The sequence below is a fragment of the Pogona vitticeps genome, chromosome 1 (genome assembly GCF_051106095.1).
Source record: "Pogona vitticeps strain Pit_001003342236 chromosome 1, PviZW2.1, whole genome shotgun sequence".
NCBI lineage: Eukaryota > Metazoa > Chordata > Lepidosauria > Squamata > Agamidae > Pogona > Pogona vitticeps.
The window spans coordinates 183,395,697-183,414,093 of record NC_135783.1 but is presented as its reverse complement, the minus strand read 5'-3'; the positions used below and the strand labels follow the sequence as shown (position 1 = coordinate 183,414,093).

Sequence of the window (18,397 nt, the reverse complement as noted above, 5' to 3'; positions counted from 1 at the left end):
AACATTTTTAAACGTATAAAAAACAGCCAACAGGAGGCTGTCAAAACCATCGTTAAGCAAAACAGGTGGACCCAAACTGTCATTGCTATGCGAAGCATGGTCCCAAACATCGCTATGCGAAAATCGCCCATAGGGAACATTGTTAAACGGAGCGCAAGATCGCTCCGAAAAAGCCACCGCTAAGCGAATTCGTCGTTAAACGAAGCTCGTTAAGCGAGGCACCACTGTATTACAAATGAAAGATTTGTGCCAGCCGAATAAATTTAAAACTGCAAGTTCTATAATGTCTGGTACAGTATAGGCACCACTATTAAAACATTCACTGCCTAAGAAAAACAGTCTCCTGTGCCTTTTTTTAACCATCTCCAATGGGTAGTGTTATTTTCTCTGTTTTGCTGTTTATCAGCATCCGTCAGCAAAAGTTTCTGCCGCTGAAGGTTTTCAGTTTATCCCTATTCCATGGAAGGAAATCCCAAAAAAGCCCTTCCCCAAAATCTGGAAGGCAATCATTTCTATAGTTTTCTGCAGATATTTTAAGCGTTGGTTTTTGAAGGCATATTTCCCAGGAGGATTAGCAGGGGATGTCCACCATGTTGGATTATTTCAATTTAGCATTATCACAGTTATGCAAACTAAGCACCCCTCCATGAAAATTCATTTAAAATAAAACTCAGGAGGAGATCACTTCTAGGGTGATCTGGATTGTTCTCCAGATTTTTAAAACTTGTTTCTGAAGGCAGTTGATTGCTAACAGGGTTCAGCAGCATCCACTGCCATCAGAATGTTTCAATTCTGCACTAATCTGCTAAAGGAAAAACAGACAAGATCCTTCTGAAGGTTTTCGAGTAGTTATAAAGGGTCTCTTCAAACTTTTGATCGATTTCTTTTTAAAAATGCTGATTTCTTATGAGACGTGGTGGTAGTGTGGATAGAAAGCCTTGTAAGATGGCACCTAACTGGTACAAAGTGGTGAAGCACAAGTGGTCCATGTCTGGGTCAGCCCTACGTTGTGAACCAAGAGGTTTTTATAAAATAGGAAGTCCCTCGGCTGTGAATTGTAGAAACAGCTAACAAAATGTTAGATAAAATGAACATGTTGTAAAAACATTATTTGTAAACTGGGTTTGGGCCAAAATCCCATGCGTATATTTTTAATAAATAATTGTAAGGGATTTGAATGGAAGAGAGACAAGAGGCTGCAACGATAAAGACAACAATACACCTTAAAGGCTAACAAGTTTTACTTGGCATGTGGATTTTAGGACCACAGTCCACTTCATCAGATGCATCTCTGCTGTTTTTCCTGAAACAGAATAATACACTAAACTTTTAATATGAAATTTTCTGGAGGTGAAAGCCTGTAAAAATCCTCACTTTACTCTTTTCCGTTGTTTACGAGTCGCTGTTTCTTCAGTTGGTGAAGGATCCATATCATTTCCATTCTGTTCAGTGAAAGCTGTCTCTGATTCTGGAAGTTTAAAATGGAGAATAAGAAAATCTGTGTGGAAGATGACTGAAGAAAATCATGCAAGAAAAACCATTATAATAGCAGACAGGAAAGGCGGGCAGACTCCTGAAATTCAAATATCACATTAAAATGTAATTCATGTTATCTACCTCCTTCCTGCCTTCTTTCCAAGGTGATAAACTTGACTTAGTTCTTCTCAAAACAGCCCTGTGAGATACATTAGACTAAGAGGCAATGACTGATCCAAGTTTTGTGTGACAGTTAACCAATTAACTCCATAAGCAAATGGGGCCTGGCTTGCGGAGAGCTTACCATCTTGGTCAAACCTGAGACAAATTTCAGCCTGTCAGTATCTTTTTTTAAATATTGGTGTCTGGCTGTGGACACAGGATTCCACTAAAAACAGAAGAGGGTAGCACTTTAATTTCAAATCCACACACTTATTACCGATGTCCCCTGATCTTTCTCCCAGGAGTTCAGAGCAAATTTTGGCTTCACGATATTGCTTTTGAGGCTATAGTGAGACAGAGCAAGATCTGAGCTTAGATTTCTTACCCTGAACCCATGTCTCCAGCCACTGCTTATGGCTTCTGTCTGTTCTTTTTCCTCCCTCCAATTCTATACATACCAGGAGGCACTCTCTTTTTCTTACGCTTCCTCTGAGGTGGAACATCCTGTCCCTCTGCTGTCAGAGGCTCACTGCTTTCAGATGGTCGACGGACAGCTGCTTCAACAATGCCATCTAAAAAGTAGAAACACAAAGTTCAGTTCACAATATGACAGTTTTTCCTTGACCTTGAAGGAATGGGACATAACACTCTCTCTCTCTCTCTCTCTCTCTCTCTCTCTCTCTCTCTCTCTCTCTCTCTCTGTGTGTGTGTGTGTGTGTGTGTGTGTGCGTGCGTGCGTGTGTGTAAAAGCTTCAGTTTCTTTCAGCAATTCCAAATCTCAGAGCTAGCCTGATTAGAACTGGAGTCCTCTGGAAGCCAACTCTATGTGTAGAAATTCATTGCAGACCCCTTAAAAAACTTGTATTATATAAAATGTAAACACATTGCTTTGGCGAAGGGATTAATGATGTGTTCGTGACTGGGGTAATTAGATGTTTTGTAACAGCCTTAGGGAGAAGACAGAATGAATGACAGTCTCTGTGCGTGAAGGACTGCACCACACTCTTGAGTGAGAAGATGAGAGTGAAAGAGAGAGATTCATCAAAATAAATAAGGCTAGAATTGATATTATACTACAGATGCGTGTAATGTCAGCCCAACAACCCCTTCTCCGTGGCAGAGCACTACTGTACTTATAAAGAATGCCTCAGAGGGGAGGAATGGAGGCAGGAACATAATTCTTCCCTGCCCAACCGTTTCTCCATGAAATGCAACAGTTGGGGGAGAATTTTTTCATTTGGTTTCTAAAATGAACAAAAAGTAACGTTGGACCACTTATTGTGAGCCATTCCGATTATACAGGAGTAGAAGGACATCCTACCAATGGACTGTCCCCTCCCATCCACCTTGACAGACAGGTACTAAAGACCAATCTTTTTACAGTGGCTGGCTCCCTCTAGTGGAGGGGGAACCCCAGCACTTCGGTCCTGTCTCCAAGCCTAATCTTGAAAACAAATTGAGAGAACAAACAACAGAAGAACCAGGAATGCCAGGCCTGGAAGACAGAGGTCTTCAATCCTTCCCTGACTCCTAACCCACAAGGTGACTCTGACAGCACCCAGCACTCTTTCACCTGGGAAGAGAAGGGCACCCTTCTAACCCAGAGGAGCCTTGTGGCCTAGTAGTTACACTGAAGTACTGCAGTCAAAACTCTGCTCACAACCTGAGTTAGATCCCAATGGGTTTAGGCAGCTGGCTCAAGGCTGACTCAGCCTTCCCTTCTTCTGAGATGGGTAAACTGAGTACTCAGCTCACCGAGATGGGGGAAGGCAGTATGTAGCCTGCATAGTTAAATTGTAAACTCCCCAGAGAGAGTGCTTTAAGAACTATGAGGTGGTATATAAGCAGAACACTTTGCTTTTTGCTTTGTATAAAAGGAATGTCTCACAGTGAGTAGAGTGTGTTACTTTATCCTACAAGGAGAGAAGGACGTATTTACAGTGGGATTTTATTAACCAAGCCAATAATTCCAGGAGGGTCAGAGATGCTGCTGGTTCAATGATCCCAAATAACCTCCAAAAGGATGAGATCTACTGAGGGACAACCAACTGCAGAACCCTGAGCCCAAAAGATGTCACCCCCAAAGCAAAAATGTCCACTCTGTTGTGCTGGACAAAAAAAGACTGAGGTTTGCAAATGGCTGCTCCACAAATATCCAAAAGAGGAAAAAAAAATTTAAATTTTTTCAGACAGATAGAAGAAGCAAGTGAGGAGACAGACACTGAGGCAAAGGTACAAGCCAAGACACTGCAGTGAGCCGGCCACTCTAAAAAGATTGGTCGTTAGCTCCTGCCTATTGAAGTGAGCAAGAGAGACTGCCCATTGTAAAGACATCCTTCTCCCCGTCTAGGAAAGACTAACGCAATGGCAATAACAGACAGCAACTTTACATTTATTGTTCTTTAAACTATGATCAATAATTGAGTTTTAAAAAACAAACTCAAAAGCATCTCGTTGAGTGTGACTCACTGTCTAGCTCCAAGCAATCAAGATGCTCTGAAAGGACAAAAATAAGAAAAAAGAATGAGTAAAGCAGAGTGTTTATTTAACTGTTCTGCCAGCACTCCCTGTCTTGAAGAGTAATTTCAATTTATAGGGAATCTTGCTAGCCAGAGCATGAAAATAGTGTGCATTCATAGAAGAAACACACTGTCCCTCACAAGGCCTTGACTAGAAACGTACTCAGTGTATGTTCCAAGAAAATGGAGCACTAACAGAATCTGTGCTAAACGGGCTCATTTTAAGATTATGTCTTATGGCAGAGGTGAAAGCACCAATACAGGTAAGCAGTAGGCCTTCAGGAAAGTGCAAGTAGATCCGATCTCCAGAAGAATGAGTGAGTGTTAAGGCTGCCGGGGAGTGGATGCTGCAGAACAGGAAGTGATGGGGAACACCTCAGGAGAGAAAAGCTTCAGCTTCAGCCACCAGGAGTTCTGGAGCCCCAGTCTAGTGTGGTGGTGAGAATAAGAGTACAGAAACGAACTAGAGAATGTCAATGTGGAACAGGTAGACCAGGCCTGAGGTCTCACATAGGCCTGGGTTACCTCCCTTAGAGAGATCAGGACCCTGTCAAGCACCACAAAAGGCTGTAGTATACTGCTGTAGTGAATCAGCGCTACACAGGCATTGCTATACAGGATACAATCCACCCTTGCTCTAACAACACAGTAAGGCTCACATAACCCCAAAATGTTCTGTCAAAAACACTGTCCATTTTTTTATTAAAGTTAAGAGGTTCCATCATAACAGCTGTTGAACAAAAATTACTCTAGCTGCTCTAAATGAATCAGGAGTATCATGGTTTAGGTTATTAAGGCTAAAATGTAATTTTTAAATGGGATTTGTAGTCATGGAACTGTGTAGAAGGAATCCATATTGGTCTGTGTTAGCATAACTGGATGCTTCGAGAAGCTGTTTCTCCTAGAGCTAGCTGGAATTTTCCATGAAGCTGACTTGGCCAGAGATGATAAGGGCCAAGACACAACATCAGGACGATGGTCAACAACACCTGCACATCCCGTGGGAAATGGAGGTGGAGTGTGATGGTTAACATCACAGAACAGTGGCGAAGAAGGGTGGTCCCAGTATGAAAGAAAAATGGAGAATGGAAACAGAGCGAGAGCTTGGATTTTTGAGAATGATTTTTAGTATGGATTTTTGAGTTCCACATGCTAGCCTTTACTGTTATGCTAGGATGTAGTTCAGTGTAAGGATAGAGAAAGGGGGGCTATGCCTAGTCTACCTTCTACGCTATTTTCAGACTTTGTTATTTTATTTTTGTAGCTGGAATTTGCTAAAGTTCTAACTGCTTTGATTTATGGAAACGTACTTGAATGCTATGCTTTTGCAACAAACTGAGTATCTCTAAATTCTTTATTTTTCTAATAAAACAATAATTCTTAAAATCCTGCGTTTGGTCTCTTGAACAGCAAACCTGCAAGATTAAGTGTCAGGCCACAGATACGCTACATGAGTCCATTATTAGCCTGGGTTTTGTTCGTCTTGGTAGACTCCAAAACTCATGATTTCTATCCTTGTTTTTTCTCAGTTAATTGCTTATTAGAACAGACTTGGGAAAAAGGGTAAGTGGTACTGCCTGGCTGGGTTACCTGGACTCTGCTCAGCTGTATTAGGAGTACACTTACGCCTGGAACCTGTCTGTTCAAGCCTCAGGTGTTCTTTTAGAAGACCCTGGGTGCTTACATGGTGTTTCAGAAATTATTTTTTAAAAAACTGTGGAATTATGATTCGGAATTAAGAGAATGCAGTCAACACTGAAATCTGTGAAACCTTGTTTCTTTTCTAATGTCTGTTACCCTAGGGAAGAGAAAAAGGGTTAGGGATTTCTGTAATTAGGAAAAGTAAATTGATACACTCCATCACCAGGGGCAGGTGTGGGAAAGGCTGGTCTCCTCCTGTCTTGTTTCTGAAGAAGCTTAGGCAGAAAGGACCTATTCACACACCAATTTTTTTCTCTCAAAGCTTACTTGCTGCTTTCCGGGGGAGCTGCTGGGAATGGGCAAGAAATAAAAATGAAGGGGAAGAAAAAGAAAAAAAATTTGACTGGATGGAAGGAAACAGACGGACGTGAACAAGGATGTATGTAAGTGGACCGATAAAGGTGACTGCACATGTGTGAGAAAGAGAGGAAGGGAAACAGTGTGGGCTCCAAGCACTGCGTCTACAAATGAGCTCCTGCCCATCCAAGCACATGTATGAAATTTCACCTGAGGGAATGTAGCCCCTGTGGATGCGGGACAGGAATCAATGCAGGAAGGGTTCCATTCTGACCAAGAGTCTCATTGCTCCTCTTTCTAGACTGCATGCCTTGACTTCTGCTTGGACTAACCCCTCCACTGTTTGTGTATATATTAGCCATTTAACTGTCACAAACAACCTGCAGCCACTTTTCTCCACAGAACGGTATCTTAATATGTTTGTTTTCCAGGTAGCATTAAATAAGAAATCTTGCAGAGCTCAAACTCTTTGGTAGCAGATCAATACAGCCCAGGCTAACTAACCTAGACACAACTAATATCATATGCCAAGATATTTTGATTATGGTATTAACTATTTCATGTATTCTCTTCAGCTCTCAATTGAATCAAATTCTTACCCAAAGTATTTTTTCCCTTGGCCTTTTTCCTTTTTTGGCGACTAAGAGGTATGTCATCTGAAGTCAAAAAGTCAAAAAGGAAAACACATGTGTCACAAAGGAATAATATAACTCTTGCAAGCGTTCATGCACTTCATACACATTAATGGAGTTGTAACCCTTACAATACCCTGTTAGGTAAATGAGTACTATTCCCACCTTCCAGATTGTAGACAGGAATATTCAGGTTGACAGAGAATGGCTCGCTTAAGGCCATCTGGCGATTTCACAGTGGAGGTGAGATTCAAATTGAGAACCTCTTGATGGGAGACTCACTTTTTTCACCACTATGGTGGGTGAAGGGGCTTCGAAGTCATGGGAGGGCGTACTTAGCTGTTTAGTTTCAATCTCATGGGGTCCCTGTGAGGCTCCCAAGATGGAGGCCATGATAGGAGTGCCGTCGCTCCCGAAGAGCACCCACCACACACAGACATCCCCCCCGCCATCCCCTCCGCGACGGGAAGAGAAAAGCGTGGAAACCCCTGATTGGGGAAAGGAAAGCGTCGGATCCCTCACCCTAAACAAGGGGGTAGATACCCATGACCTGGAGGAGGTCATGAAAGAGTTAAAAATCACCCGGGAACCGGGGCGAGTTCGGGCGGGAAACAGAGGGGAGGAGATTGAAGCAGGGGTAGGGGATATAAGGGAAAGACCAAGGGACATTCCAGGCAGTTGGGAATGGGTTTGGATGCAGGACCCCTGGACCCATAAGTGGGAACAGGTCAGGGTTCCTCATGAGGAGGCGGAAAAGCGCCGGCAGCTCGGTTTGAAACCCCGACCCTCATATTGGGGCGAAACGGAAGCTAGGGAGTGGAGGAGGAAACTCCGTGAGGAGAGAGAAGCGGTTGCCAGGGAACTTGAAAGAAAGAAGCAATGGCATATCGCCGAACTGAGGAAGCTGGGGGGTTACACGGCCCTTGGGGTGCCGATGGAGGAGAGGGATCCTCCTGGGACGGCTGGAGTGGGGACGAGGAGACACTACCCTTGATCTCCTTGGAAGAAGTTTTGGACCCTGGACTGGAGCCTGTGCCACCTACAACCGGCCCCTGGAATCCAGAGACAACGAACCCTTTTGTACATAGTTTGTGGACACCCTTAAAACCGAGCCATGTGTTACAGGAATCCTTAAACCCCTTCGTGGGGGGGAACCCAGTTGATGTTAATGTTGGAATAAATGGAGAACCTTTTGACTTGCCGACAGTGCCTCGTCCGTTTATTGGGGAGAAAACAGCCCATCCTAACGAACCCTCACATATTGGCGCCCAACGCGGGGGGCTGTCATCCCCTCCTAAGGAGATGGACGAGTGGATAAGGCAAATAACGGAAGGACAAGAAGCCCTGATGCAACAACTGGCGGACCAGCAGAAGCTAATCATAGAGCAATTAAACAGAACACAAATAGGGCTAACCGCCAAACCAACCACGGGAGAAGGAAGAGGTACGATTGCACATCGTCCACCCATCAAACTACAGAAGATGGGACCTCAAGATGACCCGGCGGCATTCTTAAACACATTTGAAAGAGTGGCGGTGTCGGCACAATGGCCAAAAGAACAGTGGGCACTTATTGTAACCCCTTACTTGACGGGACTGCCCCAAGAAATAGTGGACACGTTAGACCCGGAGGACGCGGGAGACTATGAAAAGGTGAAAACGGCGATTCTTAATACGCTGAACCTGAATGAAAAAGCCTACCGCAGACGCTTTCGAGAACTGCGACTGAAACCAGGTATACACCCACGAACGGTGGCACAAAAGATGAGAGTGAATGCCACAAGGTGGGTGCAACCGAAAGGAAAGACGGCGGAGCAAGTATTGGAGCTGATGATATTGGAGCAACTGGTGTCAACGTTGAGTCCAGGACCCAGGAACTGGGTGGTGAAACACAAACCCACCTCAGTAGAGGACGCCGTCACTCTACTAGAAGACTATCTAGGAGCGGAAGATCCATGGTCAAATCGCCCTCCAGCAGGGGGAGAGAAACCCCGGAGCAGAGAGAAAATGGCGGAGGCAGCGAACGTCGGAGCTCCACGTGGGAACCAGACGGCAGCTCCTAAGAAACAAGGCCCCGACCGCATAGAATATGTAAACGCGACGGGTTCGCGGATCCCCCGACCGACGATAACAACGGACCCGGCCAAGAGCAAGCTGGCACCCACCTGGAACCAGGGTAAAGAGAAGATGACGGCCTGCTTCGGATGTGGCCAGTTTGGCCATATTCGGAAATTCTGCCCGGCCGAAGAATATGCGTGGACCAACATCTACGCGAGCGCAGCCAAGGTGGGTGAGAAGTACCATCCCGGGTGGGTAGTGACGGCTGAGGTCAACAGACAGAGGAAACGGGCCCTGATAGACACGGGGTGTACCCGATCCCTGGTGAGGGAGTTAGAAGGCCCGAGACTAGGGGAGACGGTTGTGGTGAGATGCATCCATGGAGATGCCAAGGAATACGACACGGCAAGGGCGAATGTGACTATTGGAACCCAAGAGGCAATACTGGAGGTGGGAGTGGTCCCTGGCTTGACCCGAGAGATGTTGTTGGGCAGGGACTGGCCAGGCCTGGAGGACTTGGCTCGACAAGCGGAAGACGGATTTGTTGGCGAAAAGGACAGGGGAGAAGGGGAAGGAGAAGTGATGCAGTTGTCCAGAGATCAATTAAGGGGCCTGCAGCAGGATGACCCTTCCCTGAGACCCTATATTCAGAAGGCCTCCCCTGAGGGAGACACCCCGGTAAATGGGGAGGGGTTTGAAGTACGACAAGGGTTACTATACCACATCCGTCGAGGGGAGCAGGACGAAGAAACAGCCCTGGTAGTACCAGAACATTTAAGGGGCTGGGTGATGCATTGGGCACACGATTTACCGGTGGCTGGGCATTTGGCAACTCAGAAGACGCTGGCACGCATTCGACAAAGATTTTTCTGGCCCAACATGGTGAAGCACATAGAAGAATACTGCAAATCATGCCCGGAGTGCCAACTAACCCAGCCTAAGACAGGCCCGGGGGCAGGCCTGATACCTATGCCGCTAGTAGACAGGCCGTTCGATCGGATTGCCATGGACATTGTAGGCCCCCTGACTAAATCGGAAGGGGGACACCAGTATATACTGGTGATCATTGACTATGCAACGCGATACCTGGAGGCCATTCCGTTGAGGTCGACCACTGCGAAAGTGCTGGCCAAAGAACTCTTGGGAGTCTTCTCGAGAGTAGGGTTTCCAAGGGAGGTGTTAACGGACCAAGGGTCCAATTTCATGAGTTTAACCTTTAAACAAATGTGGGATATTCTAGGGGTCAAGCCCCTCAGAACCTCAATTTATCATCCTCAGGCCAATGGCTTGGTGGAGAGGTTCAACCATACCCTGAAAGGGATGCTGAGGAAGGTGGAGTTGGAACATCCCAAAAAATGGCATATGTTTGTTAACCCATTAATGTTTGCGGTCAGGGAAGCCCCTCAGTCGTCAACGGGCTTCTCACCATTTGAATTGTTATATGGGAGACAACCGCGAGGTATATTGGACCTGGTACGGGAAAAGTGGGAAGAAGGAGAAGATGCATCACGGAATGCCCTGCAGCAAATAGTAGAGATGAGAAACAATTTGAAGGTAGCATGGGAGGTGGCACAGGATAATCTGGCCAGGACACAGGAGAAGCAGAAGGAGCGTTACGATAAACGGGTAAAGCCTAGGGAATTCGAGAGGGGGCAAAAAGTGTTGGTGCTGCTGCCAACAGAAACATCCAAATTCTTAGCTAAGTGGTACGGGCCTTACGAAATAACGAGGAGGGTAAGCGAGGTTGATTATGAGGTAGAGACCCCAGATCGAAAAAAGAAGAGGCAAGTCTTCCATGTGAATCTACTAAAAGCCTGGGTAGACCGTGAATGCTTCTTCGATGGGGAGGCCGATGACGACTTAGGGCCAGAGATTGGAGAATTGAGGGAGGATGACGACATCACGGTGGGGGAGGTACTAAACCCCCTACAAAGGAAGCAGGCCCTCGCCCTGAAAGCGGAGTTCCCTCTGGTGTTCTCTAAGATACCGGGACAAACCACGTTGGTAGAACACTCTATTGAAACAACCCCCGGAGTGGTGGTGAGGGAGAATGGGAGAACGTGGCCCCACCATGTGACGTCACTCATGGAGAAGGAAGTCGAAGACATGCTGAATATTGGGGTTATTGAACCTGCCAAAGGTCCTTGGCGAAGTTTCCCGGTAATAGTGCCCAAGCCTGATGGGTCTTTGAGGTTCTGTGTAGATTTCAGAAAGGTGAATGCAGTCTCCAAATTCGACGCCTATCCCATGCCCAAGGTTGGGGATTTATTGGATAAATTGGGGAATGCCAGGTATCTGAGTTCAATCGATTTAACCAAGGGATACTGGCAGATCCCGGTGAGGGCTCAGGATAGGGAGAAAACGGCTTTTTGCACCCCAAAGGGGCTTTTCCAATTCGTTAAAATGCCATTCGGGCTCCATGGGGCTGCCGCGACCTTTCAGAGACTCATGGACAGGTTGTTAGAATCCCAGAGGGAATGGGCAGCGGCGTACATCGACGATATCATCGTTTTCAGTTCTAGTTGGGAAGAGCATCTCTCACACTTGAGGAAGGTGCTCTGTGAGTTGAAAAAAGCCGGCCTAACCGTGAACCCCAAGAAGTGCCGGATAGGGTTAGACAAAGTAGAGTATCTGGGGTTCAAAGTGGGGCAGGGAGAGATACAACCACAGGAAGAGAAGGTGACAAAAATATCTAACTGGTATAGACCCAGGACCAAAAGAGAGGTGCAGCAGTTTTTAGGATTGATTGGTTATTACCGACAATTTATTCCCCAATTCGCTTCCATAGCAGCACCTCTCACAGACCTTACAAGGAAAAGGGCTTCGGTCAAGGTCAAGTGGGGACCGACTCAAGAAAAAGCCTTCGAAACGTTAAAGGGAATAATTTGTGAGTTACCCATTAGGTTTTCCCCTGACTTCAATCTCCCATTCGTATTATTCACTGATGCATCAGATCGGGGCTTGGGAGCTGTGTTATCCCAAGTAAGAGGAGGGACCGAATACCCTATATTGTACCTGAGTAGGAAACTGAAGCCCAGGGAGGAGAAATACGCAGTAATAGAAAAAGAGGCCTTGGCAATACGATGGGCCACCCACGCTTTAAAATATTACCTACAGGGGGCCCCTTTTACGTTGGTGATCGATCATGCCCCCCTCCAATGGTTAAATCATATGAAAGAAACCAACCCCAGGCTCACCCGTTGGTACCTTGCGTTGCAACCCTTTTCGTTCACCGTTCAGTACCGCAAGGGCCTGGAGCACTCTAACGTGGATTATTTCTCCCGGCATGGTCCGTGGGCGCGGAGCAAGGAGGAGCGAGCGGCACTCTTGGATGGGGGGGTATGTGAGGCTCCCAAGATGGAGGCCATGATAGGAGTGCCGTCGCTCCCGAAGAGCACCCACCACACACAGACATCCCCCCCGCCATCCCCTCCGCGACGGGAAGAGAAAAGCGTGGAAACCCCTGATTGGGGAAAGGAAAGCGTCGGATCCCTCACCCTAAACAAGGGGGTAGATACCCATGACCTGGAGGAGGTCATGAAAGAGTTAAAAATCACCCGGGAACCGGGGCGAGTTCGGGCGGGAAACAGAGGGGAGGAGATTGAAGCAGGGGTAGGGGATATAAGGGAAAGACCAAGGGACATTCCAGGCAGTTGGGAATGGGTTTGGATGCAGGACCCCTGGACCCATAAGTGGGAACAGGTCAGGGTTCCTCATGAGGAGGCGGAAAAGCGCCGGCAGCTCGGTTTGAAACCCCGACCCTCATATTGGGGCGAAATGGAAGCTAGGGAGTGGAGGAGGAAACTCCGTGAGGAGAGAGAAGCGGTTGCCAGGGAACTTGAAAGAAAGAAGCAATGGCATATCGCCGAACTGAGGAAGCTGGGGGGTTACACGGCCCTTGGGGTGCCGATGGAGGAGAGGGATCCTCCTGGGACGGCTGGAGTGGGGACGAGGAGACACTACCCTTGATCTCCTTGGAAGAAGTTTTGGACCCTGGACTGGAGCCTGTGCCACCTACAACCGGCCCCTGGAATCCAGAGACAACGAACCCTTTTGTACATAGTTTGTGGACACCCTTAAAACCGAGCCATGTGTTACAGGAATCCTTAAACCCCTTCGTGGGGGGGAACCCAGTTGATGTTAATGTTGGAATAAATGGAGAACCTTTTGACTTGCCGACAGTGCCTCGTCCGTTTATTGGGGAGAAAACAGCCCATCCTAACGAACCCTCACAGTCCCCTAATGAGAATGAGGAGCAGAATAACTGTTAAGTAATAAATGAACTCACCTTGGTTTCCACTTCAGATGAAAGATTTTTCAAATCAAGGTAGAAAAGAAATTAAGAAAGAAATATAAAAGAAATAATACTATTACATTTGGAAATAGATGATAAATCACAACTATTATAATCCCTCTCCCCTGAAACAATAAATAGGGCTTTAACATATACACTAGAACTTCTTTATCAACAGGATCAGTATCAACTGATTCACTTATCCACAATCTGAAAATATTAAAAATATTGAAAGAAAAAATCCAGAAAAAAACCCTATTTTCACATGTATTACCAGAACCAGCCACTAGAGGGAGCGAGAGACAGTGCTATGAACAGTAGTTAGCAAAGACAACATAGCAGTGACGGTGAACCTTTTTGGGCCCAAGTGCCTAAACTGAAAACAAACAAAATCTGGGAGGCGGCGGCGGAAGGGGGAATTCTGGGCATGGAGGTGCCTCAAGACCCTACTCCAGATCCACCATCACCACCAGCTGCTCCAGATTCTGGCTCGCAGCTTGTTGGGGTGCTAACACCATGGCTGCAGCCACCTTCCCGGATTTGGCTGCGGGGGAGAGGGGAGTAGCGATCTAGCGACTTATGGCTCGTGAGCTCGCAGAGAGGGCTCTGCGTGCCAGCTGTGGCATGCGTGCCATAGGTTCGCCATTGCTGCTGCTACATAGCATGGTATCTGGCACCCCCTAGTGGCTGATCCTGGTAATAAATATGAAAATATGTTTTTTTCTTGTTCCCCCCCCCCTTCTACCATAATCTCTCTGTCTCTCTAGCATTCGCTATTATCCACAGTTTTCAGTATCCACAGGGAAGCTTGGAACCAATCCCCAAATGATATGGGGGTCCTACTGTACAGGACAAAAAATGTAAGGGTCTTAAATAAGGAAGATTTCAATGCTTTCTCTGGGATTTTTTAACCTGCTCATTTCCCCAATTAATCTTACCTTGGTACTGGTGGAAGAACTCGGGGTGGACACTAAAACAGAAACATATATAGATCTCAGTAAATCAGCACTGGTCATCCCTCAACACATATTCAACAGTTACATATAGGAATATGAGGCAGAAGGGGAAACAATTAGACAACCAAACATAAGCTAAAATGCAAGCATATATAAATACTTTCAATCAAGGTCCCCTCTAAGCCGCCCTGCATGCAGCTGTCTTCTTCCTCCGTTCAGCGATCACATTAGGTTCCGGTCATGACAGAAGCCAGCACATGCAGGGCGGAGTTGTGCACATGCAGGAGCAAAGTCGCATGTGAGAAAGGCGGATACGTTTCTTTCAATTTACTGGATTAAAGATTACTATTATTTATTAGTGTTTATTTGCCTTCCAAACAAGAGTACACAAGACAAAGAACAACCCCCCCCCAAAAAAAACACCACCAACAATACAGTGCAAAATATTGGGATTGATAAAACTACAAGACAGAAGTATAACCCAGTTTACAGCAGCAGCATAATCTAGAGTAAACAGAATATTGTAGAAAAAAACATTTAATAAATCTACCTAAGGAATGGCACGCAATACATTTCGATATACACTATGAATATCCACATCGCTGAATACAGGCTACATTTAAAAATACATTAAAGCTGTATCCAGATCAGGGTGGTTAAAAATCAATGACTTTTTTAAGATCATGAATTACATTTTTAATTGATTTTTAAAATTTAAATCATCAAAAATCCATTTTTTTAAATTATGATTTAAATCAAACTGATTTAAATCAAATCCATCCTGATCCAGATAGAGGGAACCACAGTACTAACAATCAAAAGCCATTATGCAGCTTTTTTGCATTCTTCTCCTTAAAAAGAATTTTGTTCTTGGAAGAACAAAAGATGGTAGAAATGCTCGAAAATCATGGGAGAGTTTCCAGTGGAAGCCCACACTCTCTGAATCCCTTTTAAATTCAGTGGATTGGTACAGGGATTTTAAAAAGTCAGTCTAGAATGCTAATGACATGAATAAAAAATAGATCATGTTGCTGAGCTATAGGAAGCGCATTCTGTGCATCCCATAATTCTCGCAGTTAGAGCACTTAAGAACCAGATCTTATATTACATAAGCAAACCTAAAAGGTTCTGAAAAATTCAATAAAAGTTTTAGCCCATTTTTTTAAAAAGCAAATATCTATGGCTGGTAACTCAGAACAGGACTCACCACTTGCTTCTTTCCCATATCATTTAAAGTCCGATTCCATATGACAGACACCAGTCCGCATACCAGCAATGACCTGTGCTAATTCTGTACTAAAAATAAACTCCCAATGTCCAGGATTAGTTGAAAGCAACCACCGCTCTACCTGCCTTCGAGTCTGATGATGTTTTCATTGAAGTCCACAGTTCTGCTACTGATTTATATATACAGGAGGATAGTTAGCAATACCTGCTCTTTCAGATCTCACAATGTGAGTCTCATGTTTAAAAATAAAAGACTCCCTAAAAATGCTAATCTCGAAAGCCAGAGTGGTGCAGTGGACTGGGTGACAAACGAGGACACTGGAGACTTAGCTTCAAATCCCCACTCAGCCATGGAAACTCACAAGAGGGAGGCGGTGCTGGCCATCGTGAAGCATTTCTTGAATCTCTCACGTTCTTTAAAAACCGTATGAGGGTTGCCATAAGCTGGAATGTGACTTGATAGCATGTAACACAGACACACAATGTTAACCTCAGTGAAATGTATAGGAAGAGTTCTGTCAGATGTGGACTTGCAGCTGGATTCTCAAATTAGCACAACCGAAGGAAGCTAAAGGGGCTGACAGCAGCACTTTTGGCCCTAGCACTCAAAAGGAATTATAAAAAAAATGTTTTATAATTGTGTTTTATCAGGAACTACTCTATTGTCTTCTTAGCAATATTCCCGAGAGACACTGACAGATATTGGGACTGTAATCTTGAGTTTGTGTAAGCCTTATTCAGGCTTAAAAAAAAGAATTAAAACATAAGAGAAACAAGCTAGCTCACCCCCCCAACATCATTCATCCAGAGCGGATAACTCTTATTTTTTCCTTGCTGCCCACCTCGAGAGTGTTCCCTTCAACTCAGTGGTGTGTGTATGTGGCAATGGTGATATTCACGGCAGCCCTAATGTGCTCATACTCACTCTCCCCCTCGTGCATTCATTGTGCAGAGAAGATCACGTGCATAAGAATTTACCGAGGCGAGCACTGAATACTATGAGATTTCCTTCTGAATAAATGTGCATTGGTTTTAATATGCCAAAATGTGTTCTGTGTCTTTCCATGATGATAGTTGTGAAAAAAAAGGTGGAATATGTCACAAAAATAGGCTGTTGCTTCAAGACATCATGGCAGAGTGGTGATTTTCTTTTCTTTTGAAAAGCCAAAAAGAAAGCCAGAGTATGACAAAGTGGTTCGAATGCTGGATTAGGACCGATGAAATAAAGTCCAAATTCCCACTCCATTAAGCTTAAGCAGTCTGGACAGATCAATGGGTTAAGTATCTGACCAAAGACTCAGATGTTGGGAGTTCAGTTCCCCACTGTGCATCCCAGAAAGAGCCAGCAAGACTGGGCAAGCTGTACAGTCAGTCCCAGGATGCCCCAAAAAGAAGGGAATGACAAATCCTGGGTATTCTCTACCTAGAAGACCTTGAAAAGAGTCACCCTAAGTCAGACCTGATTTGACAGGCTCACTGTTGTTCTTATTATGAAGAAGCTTATGCAGGACCTCTCAGCCTAAGCTTATCACTCCAGATTTATCCTAGGACCTAATGGCGTGCGAAATTCTCAAATTTTATATCTGGCCTTAATACGGTAAATAGGAAAGCCAATGAGATTTGCATAAGCCGGGTAGTCAGGAAAGTTTTAAGGATCAGATCATACTTTTGCACTATTCAAGAGCAGGCTGGGTAGGTGGGGCTCGTCAGCCATGGAAGGCAGCCCATCTAGGAGAAGGAAAACTCCAATTTCAAACCTCCACTGCCTTGTGGCTATATCCACTCATGGAAAAGGCTTCAGGAGTTAACCTCGAGGCAAAATCCGGAGCTGGAGTCCCGAAGGCAGCATGTGTCGTTCTGCCAACTCCTGCGACGTTGCTGGAACCAGTTGTATTGGCTCTTGCCTTTCCATTGGACCATTTCAGCAATGTGGAGAGGGGGGATCTGCTGCTTGGGTAACAGCCTATCCTCCATATTACCTTACCCGGGCTTCATGCTCTGGAGAGGACACTCCTCGATTCAGAGCATGTTACCACAGTCTCTCGAGACTGAAGGATGCCTATGCAATGTAGCAGTAGGGGAAAATGAAATGGGGCAACACTGAGTTTCTTGCACAGATGAGATAATAAAGTCCAATATGTAAGTTCTAATGCACTGTGACCAGTCCAATGATTATTATCTGCAGCCATGAAGCAGGGAGGGTTTCAAAAAATGAATTCTAAAATCCACACTCTGACAACAGCCAGAATCTTCGTTTGAGAGAAAAACACACCCATAAAGGCACTCACACAGTGTTTTCCCCCCCCTCTCTGGCAAGGCCCATCACCCAACTGGTCACCCAGCGGGTTGTGTACCCTGTCTCAGAACCGGTCCAAGAGCCAGAAAAGGCAAAGGGGAAGGACCCTGCCGGGGCGGAGGGAAGGCCCATGCAATTAATTGCCCTTCTGCGCAGCCCCTGATCCCTCCACAGTTTATTAGCCAATACCTTCATTCTGCCCGCCAAAAAGACACAAAAATTTGCCCCACACTTTATGATCAGGAATCTCTGGCAGAAGTAGAAGATCTGCAGACCCACACTGTATTAAAATTTAAAACTGACCCTGAAGAAAGGCTGCATATTCTGAAGCTGGGTTCATTTCCCTCCGGCCATAATAATTATGCGCCATCAAGTCAGTTGGAAGTTGCAACAACTATCCCAGGGTTTTCTAGATATCAAGCACTCAGTGGTTTATTAAGGTCCCTGGCTGGTTGGGGGGGGGGTCCACTCCCCCACCGGGCCTCCCTCACAGGGGGCTGGACTCGATGATCTCTGGAGGGCCCCTTCGAACTCCTGTTGGAGTTACTCAGGGGTGGTTGACCAGCCCCTCCTTCAGAGGCTGCTGCTTGTCCAAGGCTACACAGCCGCAGCCTGTGAGCCCATCAGCCACACACAACCTCCCCACCCCCCTTCCCCCTTGATCTCGGCTGGCCCCAGGGTAGAGGTGGGTGGGGAGGAATCCGCCTTCCCAGCCCCTGGCTCTCCAGGCCCAAGGCGCCAACCCACGGAGTTTTGCCCGTCAGTTAGAAGGGGACCCC

At 45.8% G+C, this 18,397-nt stretch overlaps 1 protein-coding gene across 5 annotated transcripts in view; it reads right to left on the bottom strand.

The window, feature by feature from the left end:
* The window catches only part of TMEM237 (transmembrane protein 237), a 36,602-nt gene that overhangs the window by 16,573 nt on the left and 1,632 nt on the right, over positions 1-18,397 (bottom strand). Inside the window, exons 2-7 of one of the 5 annotated variants that reach the window (XM_072978786.2) lie at positions 14,078-14,109; positions 13,134-13,144; positions 6,755-6,811; positions 4,108-4,134; positions 2,097-2,210; positions 1,375-1,468 (exon numbers count right to left, since the gene is read on the bottom strand). In XM_072978786.2, coding sequence (XP_072834887.2) covers positions 1,375-1,468; positions 2,097-2,210; positions 4,108-4,134; positions 6,755-6,811; positions 13,134-13,144; positions 14,078-14,109 — 335 coding nt within the window. Of the gene's footprint in view, positions 1-1,374; positions 1,469-2,023; positions 2,211-4,107; positions 4,135-6,754; positions 6,812-6,952; positions 7,070-13,133; positions 13,147-14,077; positions 14,110-18,397 lie in introns of those variants that run through there. The other 4 variants (XM_078379827.1, XM_072978790.2, XM_078379832.1 and 1 more) reach the window with 4 other exon arrangements.